This window comes from Dermochelys coriacea, chromosome 8 (assembly GCF_009764565.3).
Source record: "Dermochelys coriacea isolate rDerCor1 chromosome 8, rDerCor1.pri.v4, whole genome shotgun sequence".
Taxonomy (NCBI): Eukaryota; Metazoa; Chordata; order Testudines; family Dermochelyidae; genus Dermochelys; species Dermochelys coriacea.
In genome coordinates, this window is record NC_050075.1 from 14448207 (window position 1) to 14460490 (window position 12284).

General features: G+C 40.7%; 1 protein-coding gene across 14 annotated transcripts in view; it reads right to left on the reverse strand.

The window, feature by feature from the left end:
• RAPGEF6 (Rap guanine nucleotide exchange factor 6) overlaps nt 1–12284 on the reverse strand; it is a 247086-nt gene that overhangs the window by 153047 nt on the left and 81755 nt on the right. For all 14 annotated transcript variants that reach the window (XM_043491153.1, XM_043491154.1, XM_038413806.2 and 11 more), the window contains one exon: nt 6117–6186. In XM_043491153.1, coding sequence (XP_043347088.1) covers nt 6117–6186 — 70 coding nt within the window. The remainder of the gene's footprint in view (nt 1–6116; nt 6187–12284) is intronic.

A 12284-nucleotide genomic window follows, 5' to 3' on the forward strand; every position in this document is an offset into this window, starting at 1 on the left:
TGGGGGGGAGGAGGAAAACCTTTCATGGTGACAAGCAAGGTGGGCCATTTCCAGCAGTTAACAAGAACTTTTGAGGAACAGTGGCGGGTGGGGTGGGGGGGAGAAATAACATGGGGAAATAGTCTTACTTTGTGCAATGACTCATCCACTCCCAGTCTCTATTCAAGCCTAAGTTAATTGTATCCAGTTTGCAAATTAATTCCAATTCAGCAGTCTCTCGTTGGAGTCTGTTTTTGAAGTTTTTTTGTTGAAGGATGGCCACTCTCAGGTCTGTAATCGAGTGACCAGAGAGATTGAAGTGTTCTCCAACTGGTTTTTGAATGTTATAATTCTTGACGTCTGATTTGTGTCCATTCATTCTTTTACGTGGAGACTGTCCAGTTTGGCCAATGTACATGGCAGAGGGGCATTACTGGCACATGATGGCATAGAATCATAGAATCATAGAATATCAGGGTTGGAAGGGACCCCAGAAGGTCATCTAGTCCAACCCCCTGCTCAAAGCAGGACCAAGTCCCAGTTAAATCATCCCAGCCAGGGCTTTGTCAAGCCTGACCTTAAAAACCTCTAAGGAAGGAGATTCTACCTCCTTCTACCAATGGCATATATCACATTGGTAGATGCGCAGGTGAACGAGCCTCTGATAGTGTGGCTGATGTGATTAGGCCCTATGATGGTGTCCCCTGAATAGATATGTGGACACAGTTGGCAACGAACTTTGTTGCAAGGATAGGTTCCTGGGTTAGTGGTTCTGTTGTGTGGTGTGTGGTTGCTGGTGAGTATTTGCTTCATGTTGGGGGGCTGTCTGTAAGCAAGGACTGGCCTGTCTCCCAAGATCTGTGAGGGTGATGGGCTGTCCTTCAGGATAGGTTGTAGATCCTTGATGATGCATTGGAGAGGTTTTAGTTGGGGGCTGAAGGAGATGGCTAGTGGCGTTCTGTTCTTTTCTTTGTTGGGCCTGTCCTGTAGTAGGTGACTTCTGGGTACTCTTCTGGCTCTGTCAATCTGTTTCTTCACTTCAGCAGGTGGGTATTGTAGTTGTAAGAATGCATGATAGAGATCTTGTAGATGTTTGTCTCTGTCTGAGAGGTTGGAGCAAATGCAGTTATATTGTAGAGCTTGGCTGTAGACAATGGATTGTGTGGTGTGATCTGGATGAAAGCTAGAGGCATGTAGGTAGGAATAGCGGTCAGTAGGTTTCCGATATAGGGTGGTGTTTATGTGACCATCGCTTATTAGCACCGTAGTGTCCAGGAAGTGGATCTCTTGTATGGACTGGTCCAGGCTGAGGTTGATGGTGGGATGGAAATTGTTGAAATCATGGTGGAATTCCTCAAGGGCTTCTTTTCCATGGGTCCAGATGATGATGATGATGTCATCAATGTAACACAAGTAGAGTAGGGCATTAGGGGATGAGAGCTGAGGAAGCGTTGTTCTAAGTCAGCCATAAAAATGTTGGCATACTGTGGGCCATGCGGGTACCCATTGCAGTGCCGCTGATTTGAAGGTATACATTGTCACCAAATGTGAAATAGTTATGGGTGAGGACAAAGTCACAAAATTCAGCCACCAGTTTAGCCGTGACATTATCGGGGATACTGTTCCTGATGGCTTGTCGTCCATCTTTGTGTGGAATGTTGGTGTAGAGGGCTTCTACATCCATAATGGCTAGGATGGTGTTTTTAGGAAGATCACCAATGGATTGTAGTTTCCTCAGGAAGTCAGTGGTGTCTCAAAGAGTGCTGGTAACGTAGGGCCTGAGGAGGGAGTCAACATAGCCAGACAATCCTGCTGTCAGGGTGCCAATGCCTGAGATGATGGGGCGTCCAGGATTTCCAGGTTTATGGATCTTGGGTAGCAGATAGAATACCCCAGGTCGGGGTTCCAGGGATGTGTCTGTGCGGATTTGTTCTTGTGCTTTTTTCAGGGAGTTGCTTGAGCAAATGCTGTAGTTTCTTTTGGTAACCCTCAATGGGATCAGAGGATAATGGCTTGTAGAAAGTGGTGTTGGAGAGCTGCCTAGTAGCCTCTTGTTCATATTCTGACCTATTCATGACGACGACAGCACCTCCTTTGTCAGCCTTTTTGATTATGAAGTCAGAGTTGTTTCTGAGGCTGTGGACAGCATTGTGTTCTGCACGGCTGAGGTTATGGGGCAAGTGATGCTGCTTTTCCACAATTTCAGCCCGTGCACGTCGGCGGAAGCACTCTATGTAGAAGTCCAGTCTGCTGTTTCGACCTTCAGGAGGAGTCCACCCAGAATCCTTCTTTTTGTAGTCTTGGTAGGAAGGTTTCTGTGGGTTAATATGTTGGTCAGAGGTGTGTTGGAAATATTCCTTGAGTCGGAGATGTCGAAAATAGGATTCTAGGTCACCACAGAACTGTATCATGTTCATGGGGGTGGAGGGGAAGAAGGAGAGGCCTCAAGATAGGACAGATTCTTCTGATGGCTTCAGAGTATAGTTGGATAGATTAACAATATTGCTGGGTATGTTACGGGAACCACTGTTGTGGCCCCTTGTAGCATGTACTAGTTTAGATAGTTCAGTGTCCTTTTTCTTTTGTAGAGAAGCAAAGCGTGTGTTGTAAAAGGCTTGTCTAGTTTTTGTGATATATGCCATTATGTGCCAGCAATGCCCCTCTGCCATGTACATTGGTCAAACTGGACAGTCTCTACTTAAAAGAATAAATGGACACAAATAAGACGTCAAGAATTATAACATTCAAAAATCAGTCGGAGAACACTTCAATCTCTCCGGTCACTCGATTACAGACCTGAGAGTGGCTATCCTTCAACAAAAAAACTTCAAAAACAGACTCCAGCGAGAGACTGCTGAATTGGAATTAATTTGCGAACTGGATACAATTAACTTAGGCTTGAATAGAGACTGAGAGTGGATGAGTCATTACACAAAGTAAAACTATTTCCCCATGTTATTTCTCCCCCCCTCCCTCCGTTCCTCAGATGTTCTTGTTAACTGCTGGAAATGGCCCACCTTGCTTGTCACCATGAAAGGTTTTCCTCCTCTCCCCTCCCGCCCCCGCTGGTGATGGCTCATCTTAAGTGATCACTCTCCTTACAGTGTGCATGATAAAACCCATTGTTTCATGTTCTCTGTGTGTGTGTATATAAATCTCCCCACTGTATTTTCCACCAAATGTGTCCGACGAAGTGAGCTGTAGCTCACGAAAGCTTATGCTCAACTAAATGTTAGTCGCTAAGGTGCCACAAGCACTCCTTTTCTTTTTGAGAATACAGACTAACATGGCTGCTACTCTGAAACCTGTCATTATGCAAGGTTTAAAATGACAGTAATCTTAAAAGTCATGCTTCTCTCTGAAAACTTCCTACCTATTATTTTTACTTTTAACATCTAACATTCACTACAATGAAAGAGAAAGACTAATTTTATCTAGTGCTTGATACTAAAGACTGCTTTAAAAACTTAATTGTGACTTTTGTCATTGTTATGACTTAAATTCATCTGATGTTAAAAAATGCACACTCCCATTTCCTGCCTACTACTACTACTACTAACCCCTTCACTGAAATTAGACTGTGAGCTCTTTGGAGCAATAACCCTGTAATCTTCCTTTACTCTGAGGCATGTAGTACACAGGTACTGTAAAATAAGCAACCACCACTACAAGATATATTCCAAAACTTTAAACTCTGCCCCTAAAAGGTATTAAGAGGAAATGTTCCCTCTTTAGTAATTTCCTTTCTTCAGTGTTTGGATTATAGTTCATCCCCCTCATCATATGGAGATAGGATCTTAGCCTTCTAATGTCACACACACCCAGCAGCAGTAGGAGTGGGAGCTGGGGACAAGGGTGACACTAGCCTTGAAGTGAGTTTCTGCTCCAAATGACATCAGGCTCTATGTTTGTTCTCAAGGATTCCAATTTTCTCAGTTCACCAGTAAAACGATGAGTTTCCTAACTGTCATTATAGCAAACTCACAGGAGATCCGAGAGTCACACCTTCCACTCTGTCTCCTGCTCAATCTCTCTCTGTGTTCTATTTAGAGGAAGAGGCTATTTTTAGGAGGCTGGGGAGGGGGGAAACAAGGAGAAAAAATGTTCTTGGGTTGAGGACTTCTGTGCATGGAGAAGGGCTGGGTCCAATCTGTGCTTTCCCAAGGGCCTTCCTCTTTGACAAACTGGCGTTAGACCTCTTCCCTGCCGGCCTGCTTTTCAGTGTCAGAGTTCAGTCCAGACACTGAAGCCGAAGGGTACCTGAAACCTCAAAAAAGTCAGACACTTCCTGAGCCCTTGATGGGGGCCTGGAACCCTTGCCACAGTCGTCATGATGGATGCCAGCTAGGGGAGTGTGGTGCATAGGGTTGTGGGCATATACGCTGTTTGTACCTCACATGGGCTATCAATGCTACTTCATTCAATAGCATGCCAACAGGCTTCTTAGGCCTTTAAAGCTTGCTTCGGCCCAGCTACCACGAGGATTCTCTCTCCAGCCAGTGAAGGATGTAACACCTGAAGACAGACTAGCTAAACCTCAAATTTGAGGTGTAATGTCACCAAAAGACTTCATGAACTGCCTCCATCTGCTCTTAGGGAGAAACTATACCCCAAGTGTCTGTGCTGGTACAGAATATTGAATAGAGAGTGTTAAAATCAGATAAGCCACAGACAGAAGCCAATATTACTGGGCATCTGACACATTGTTCTTTATTGCTCAGATCCTGACCGTTGTCAGTATAGTCATTTAAACAGGGCTTCTAAACTGTCACTATCAGTTTAACTTAAACATGTTTATAAACAAGGGAAGCTGGATTGGAAAGATAGACTGAGATAACCAATTAGGAGCCTTTCAGCCACCACAGAGACATTATAGTCCCACAATAGTTTGTACCTGACAGGCGGCACAACAAAAAGACAAACCTAAGAAGATCTGCCAGGTTCCAGTACAATGCAAGTGCATTCTGGAAGGGCCCTGTGTAGTAGGACAATAATGTTGGGAATGTACTCTGGGAAAACAGCTCCAGTGTTCCAGCTGTTGATAGGATGTGTGTGTCAGTGTGGGTAAAACCCAAAATCATAATCCACAAACTGAATTTGGAAGTATTAATAATCCTAAAAAACCCAAAGCTTTTTCCATAGCTTTTCCAAAGCACGCAGGTATGCCGGGAACAGCAAAGGCAGAATAAATCTGAGAGCCAGAGTCAGATTTCATGCACTGGCTAACCTTCAGTACCAGTGGTGGAGCTAATGGGGAGGGGAGTAAATGGGTGAAAACTGCCCCCCTCCATTGATCTTTAAGGGTATGTGTGTGCCTTTTCAAGCATATTATTCCTTTGAATAAAGAAGATGTACTGCATGCATTTTCACATGGGGTGGAGAGCGTGGCTCACCTGGCTGTGGCAGCTCCTGTATTATAGGGGCTGGGCCCAGCTACCCACTCTGGACATTGCGACACAGAGCACAGAGTTATGTGGCGCTGCAATCCTTGCGCCATGTCACAACACCACTCACTCAAATTTGGCCCACCAGTGACTCTGTCACGTCACAAACAGTTGGAGAGGGGAGCCAGGCCTCACTTCGCAGGATAGGAGCTGTTGCTGCCGGCGTAAATGCAGGTGGGCTCGCTCGCAGTCAACCGATGACCCATTGTCCCCCCCTCCAGTTGCAAAAATTGGCTCCACCACTGCTCCCTACATTCCTCCCTGCTTCACCATAGGTTCCATATTAAGTGGAGCTGCAAAGGCCAAGAATACCTTAGCTAACAGAGATAGCATGTCTGGGAGAGCTAGTGAAAAAGGAATAAATGGGAATAAAATATATAAACATATACAGTAGGACTGACTAATGCTGACTGAGGAGTACCCAATCAATCAATTAGCACTTGTGGGTCTGCGAAACAGAAAAATGAGTCATTTTAGAAAGCTGACATTACAATCCTAATCATCATCATTACCCATCTAGTTAAATTTACATAGCTATTGCTGTCATGAAAGGTAGCACTGAGTATAATTGAAATCAGACCAATGGTTAATGTAATTTTATAGAAGCTTTACAAAAAAGCCTTCTGTCACCAGATACAAAACAATTGCTAAATATACAGAAGCATAAGCACATTTTTAAAAGTCTATTCTTACCACGATCATTTCAGTAGGTTCCAATATAATACACTTCGCATCCCCTTTTTCTCCAGACTGCTTGCCAAAACTGGAAGAAAAAAAAAGTGGAAAAAATGTTATATTTTACCTATTTTGGGGGTAAAAATTGTTAACAGAAGGTGAATAATTCAATAACCTAAGGGAGTGAAGGGGGAGAAAGAAAGTTCATGGAAACTACTATACTTGAGACTACAATTTAATTTTCTCACATTGTCATTAATAATTCTTTGAATTTATACAGCACTTCTCATCAGAGCATCTCCAAGTACTTTATATAAGCAGGATTCCTTTGTAAAATTATTATTTATATTATACTAGTGTCAAGAGAATCTAGTCATGAACAGAACTCCATTGGATTGGTGCTGCTTAGGAAAAGGAAAAAAGGAAAAGACAAGACAAAGGACAAAAGAAAAGAACAGCTTTGCCCTAAAAAGCTGACAATATAAATAGGAAGAAAGTATAAGATGTGGGTATAGAACAAGACAGAGGGGAAAAGTGTGTGACATTTACAGGAATACAAAGGTTACATATATTCCTAATTTTTATTAAGTAAAAGTACAAATTAGAGGTTTTACATCTTGTTTTTCAAAAAGTGAACAACAAATATAGGCCACCTGCTTAACCGTTATCATTTGGCATTTTACTAGGTAAAACAGTGTATCTATTGTGACAGGATCGGGCCAGGTGGCTATAGGAAAGTAATAGAAGGCAGATATATTAGTCCCAGGCTAAGAAGGTCCCTTTTCCCTGGATAAGGTAACAGAGAAGATTTCAGAACAATCAGGAACCTTCTGGAGACAATTAAGATTGGCTGCAGGTGTTCTAATCAGCCTATCAAGAAGCTGCTAGAATCAATTAAGGCAGGCTAATCAGGGCACCTGGATTTTAAAAAGGAGCTCACTTCAGTTTGTGGTGTGCATGTGAGGAGCTGGAAGCAAGAGGTACTAGGAGCTGAGAGTAAGAACGCAGACTGTTGGAGGACTGAGGTGTACAAGCATCAGACACCAGGAGGAAGGTCCTATGGTGAGGATAAAGGTGGTGTTGGGAGGAGGCCGTGGGGAAGTAGCCCAGGGAGTTGTAGCTGTCGCACAGCTGTTCCAGGAGGCACTATAGACAGCTGTATTCCACAGGGCCCTGGGCTGGAAATCTGAGTAGAGGGCAGGCCTGGGTCCCCCCCAAATCCTCCCAACTCCTGGTCAGACACAGGAGGAGTCGACCTGGACTGTGGGTTCAGAAAAACGGCCAAGCTGAGGGCTGCTGTGAAGCTCCAAGGCGAGCAAACCCACCAATAAGCGCAAGACCCACCAAGGTAGAGCAGGAACTTTGTCACACTATTTTACAAGTACATAAACTGAGGTCTAGACAGGTTAAGTGACATGCATATGGTCACACAATGCAACAGTGGCAAAATAATACAAAAACAGCCTCAGAGCAGTGAAAATCTGGCCATTTCATAAAAATAGTGCTGATAAATAGTGCTGATATATAGTGATATAATTAGCGATAAATGGAAAGTGCTGTTTTCTAAGAATTCTAATAGAGATGAGTTTCTCCAGAAAGTGTTATCAAAACTTTCGAAACTTCCTATATTAGGAAAGGGACAAAATTACAGGAACTAGCATGTGATATTTAAAAAATTTAAAAAAATCTAACTTAGCCAAATATTTAAAAGAGAAAAGTTTAGAAAGAGGATCAACACAATGACTCAGTGTATTAATGCTTCCTGGTTTAGTGTGTTGCTCTTCATGCTCTCTGCTGTCAGAGTTGAAGTCTCAGCTGAGACTACAGATTTACAATGAGACTATAATGAGTTATCTCCTATGTCTGTTTCCCCCCACTCTGACATGTGGTTATTTTCTTATCAGGAGACAGTGGCAGTTGTGGTGGTGGGGGTAACCAAAACTGCTTTTAAAAAAAAAAAAAACACTGAACAAGCTGTTGATTTTAGCACACGTAATAACTTGATGCAGACTCTGACTTATATGTATCCTTGGATGCAATGCGGATGAGATGTCAGAGAAGAGATCAGCAACATTAAAGTCAGATATGCCTTCAAGAAAGAGAGCTTAGACCTGTATGATTTACAGAGTTCAACACTGTACATTTTGTGCAATAGCCTAAGCCATTTTTGTGCATTTAGCAAAAAAGGGAGAAATTAATATTATAAACATATAATCTCAAATTAGAGGGGCTAGGCCAAGGACAAATGAGGGTTTTTCATTACTCCTCCTCCTCACTGTAGTACATTCCTTGAGTCATTCTGAAGGCCTATTATTTTAGGATTGTCAGTGGTCCCGATTTTATCAGAAATCCCCACTCTTTGTCCCCTGCACATGGGGACATGTCACAATGATTTTTATAGGTGTTTACCAATATCTGCTATTTTCTAAAACCATAAAACAGCATTTGTTTTGAAGACATTTTAGTGTATAGGAGAAGATCAATCCACAGTGGTTGAAGAGAACAGTATTTAGAGATAAATCCCAGTAGTAAGATAGTCAGACAACTGGATCTACACTTGTACCATCTCTTTCAGTAGTCAACACAGAATACAACACGCTTCACATATTAGAAAACACAAATTCTTATGTTCAAGTTTAGCCGAAGAGTACATTAGCTAGTTCTCACTACTAGAACTACAGGATTAAAATGCTAAATGACTGAAATTATTACTAAGATTCAGAATTAACCTGCTGAGATGAACGAGTGTGGTTCATATTTCTCAAAAATATTGTTTCACAGGCTGTCTAAAAACCTCAGGAAACCAATGTACACTGATTTGCATTAATTTATTAATTTAATAGTTTAATATCTTTTTTTAACTTTCTGATGAAATCTGAATACAAAGAAGTGTTAAGATGAAAGTTTAAAATGCTACCATTCAAAATGATTATCAAAAATATTTAAAACAAAAAACTCCTTTAGATTAAACATTTCTTTAAACAGTTCAGCCAATTCCATGCAACTTGAAATTAAAAGTTGACAATACTTTTAAAACATCACTGTAAAGCTATGTATTGTGTACAATACAGTACACTGCATTTGTGAACAGTTTTAGCATTTTTCACTTTTTTTTAAAAACTGGAGAAACTGTAAATACTTTTCTTACACACACACACTTAAGTTATGAGTAAATTATATTTTACCCAGAATATTGTTTAAGGGGGATCAATATAATTTCAATGTTGTCAAAATACTACTTTGTTTACATAAATATACACAAGATTCAATTCACAAATTCATCTCTTTACTGATTTCGCAACATTTGGTAATTGCGTAAGTGAGAATAAACATGAATGAATGCAAAGTGTATACTGACTATAAGAAAGGTCAAGCTCCTTACACAGTCGGTTTTACATTATCAAAATATTGTACAATTATTGACCGCTCAAGCTGAACGGGTTATGCTCCAGTGACAACAAAACTCATTGCTAACCTTGAAGAACAAATGACTCACCAATAAAGTCAAGTTTAGTTGACTGACCATGCCATGTACTGTTTTATTGATTGAACTACGAAAGCACAGCTTTCACAGATACTTCTTTTTTTCCAGATCACATTTTTAAATCATTTTAACATTCCTTTTAACAAGTTACTGCATACATTTCAATGAAATACAAATGGCTAGCTTCAGTGCTATATCAATTAGCTTTCTGCTGACTTGAGCACACGAAGTGAACCTCCTGCAAATTTCAACAAGTGCTTAAGAGCTATAATAATTCCTCTTTGGCTTATAGTACAGCATTAACAAGGAAACAATGGTTAGAGTAGGCATAGACTACGCTATGAAATTACTCAGAGATCTTGTTTTCCATCGCAACCCAGTGAGAAGATTTACAAACAGTACCATGCATTAGTGCTGGTAGAGTAACTCATGTAAGTCTTATTGGCACAGGTGGAAGAATAGATGTAGATATATTTGCACAGCACAACTTCAACCAATTAACCATCTGTCTGCAGAACTTTCCCCTTAAGATTAATTGGCTAACTAAATCTAAGAATCTGAGTCCTAATATTCACTTGGCTAGTTATTGTCTTCAAGACAACAACAAGTGCACTATAATTAGATTATACCTGAAGAATATTAAATGATGTTTTCAACATTTTTACTGTTTATAAAAAAATTCATATAAAAAGTTTTCTAAAATGTATTTATTTGCATTTTATAAATTAACAAGTTGTTCATCAGTTAACTGAATTAAAAAAGGCAGGAAATTCTCCATACTTTCCTCAGTCCTATCTTTTTATTGATTTTGAGAGCGAGAGCGAGAACGAACGAGCATGCACGCTAACTGTGGGAGTAAAAGAAATACTATTCTCTGGGCCCCATATATTCTGTAATTCTCTGGCTGTGTAATTTGCTTCAGAATTCATCCTTTGCTGCACAACTGTGCTCCAAAATCTCAGTATACAATTAACAAAAAAGTTTTTAAGCTCTCATGTAATGTTGCCTTCCACAGTTCAAAAAGAAAAACTATATTTCTGAGTGGTATGAACTACCCCATGCATCTGAGTTAAAGCCCTACGGATTCCATGATTTCATAACTGTGGAATTTGGCACACACTCTCTCAGATACAGACAGACAGACAGCCTCAGAATTTGCATTTTGCTATAGCTAGATGCCTAATGTTTTGTTCTGTGTCTCCTTACCCTGCTGGGACCTGTTCTCACAAGACTCTTGGTTTTTTTTTGTAACTGTGCAGCTCGGAGTATAGTACATATCTATCCTAAAGGCGCTCTACTCATGTAAAATCGTGTCTTTATTATTTGATAAATACACAGTACATTAAGTGCTGTCATAATGTAAACATAGTAAAATACAGTACTTGCCAAGTAGTTAATAGCACACCAATTATAATTTCATAATTACAAAAGAGATATTTTCTGTTCAATTTAAGGTGCATAAACATATTGGAATTTAAGTCACAGAGATCATGTTAGAAGATTGACAAACAGGGGAAAAAAATCCAGCACACAGTACGGGCTACGTGCCAGGTCTATCCTAAATTCATATGCTGATTGTTGTACTCAGTGAAAAGAGACTAGATGTTGAGCATCAACTTTCATATACCTTGCTGTTGTGCATAAAATCAGACCATCACTGATGTATAAATTAGACCTCTATTAAAATGAAAAACTAACTCTACTCCACTGTAAAAAAAGCAAACAAATCTTAACTCTAGCTTGTAAGACTTATGACACAGTTAAGGTTTTTAGGCCTGTATTTTTGTAAGGAATACGAAACATTGTTTTTTATTTGATAACACATTGTAAAGGTTTATGATTGTTGTTGTTTATAGGAACAGCTGGTAGCAAACCCGTATACTTAGGTTGCCTAACACTTCTACTATAAAAGATTTTTGTGATCTTTTCTTAAGATAGAACATCACCATTGTTTGCATCAGGCCTTTAAGTGCCTTTTCTTTGTCCAATGATACTCTGTTCACATTTGGCTGAGTATATAGCCTTCTGAAAAATCACCGTTTTCCTTCTGTCACTTGTGTTATCTACTAAATTCTGGGAGCCTGCTAAAACAACTGGACACGGACATTTTAAAGGGCCAGGTCCAAACTGCCACCAAAGCAGCAGCAGTACACACTACACCAAGAATCCCAGAAGCAGGCAACCTGTGGAATGGGAAAACCCAAAGAGAGGCTCCACCTTGCAATCCCCCTCCACTAGACCCAGTACATAGCCCTCTAGTTTGAGGGCACTATTATGGTAGGCTCCCTCAATCACTTCCTCAACTCAGCATGTGACCAAAGCTACACCTTCCCCCCCACCCCACACACATACCTAACAACTTTCTCCTGTGGTCAGCTAATATAGTTCAGTATTGTAGGAATCAAAAGGATTCATGTGCGTAAAGCAGCTGAATGTCACAGAACTCCATTCTATCCCTGTCACAGTCTTCCTATGTAATGCTGAGCGGTCAAAAAGTAAAATTTTGGCAGGTGGCCACTAATTAGGTGTTCCTTGTTTTCTGGGTGCTCAGTTCAAGAATCCTGGAGCCTGATATGCAGAGGTGCTAAGCACTGACAACTGCATTTGCAGTCAGTCAATGGGAACTATGAATGCTCAGCACCTCTGGTAGTAAGACTACATGGCTGAAGGAATAAGCACAGGGTTGGGAGTCAGGAGGATTC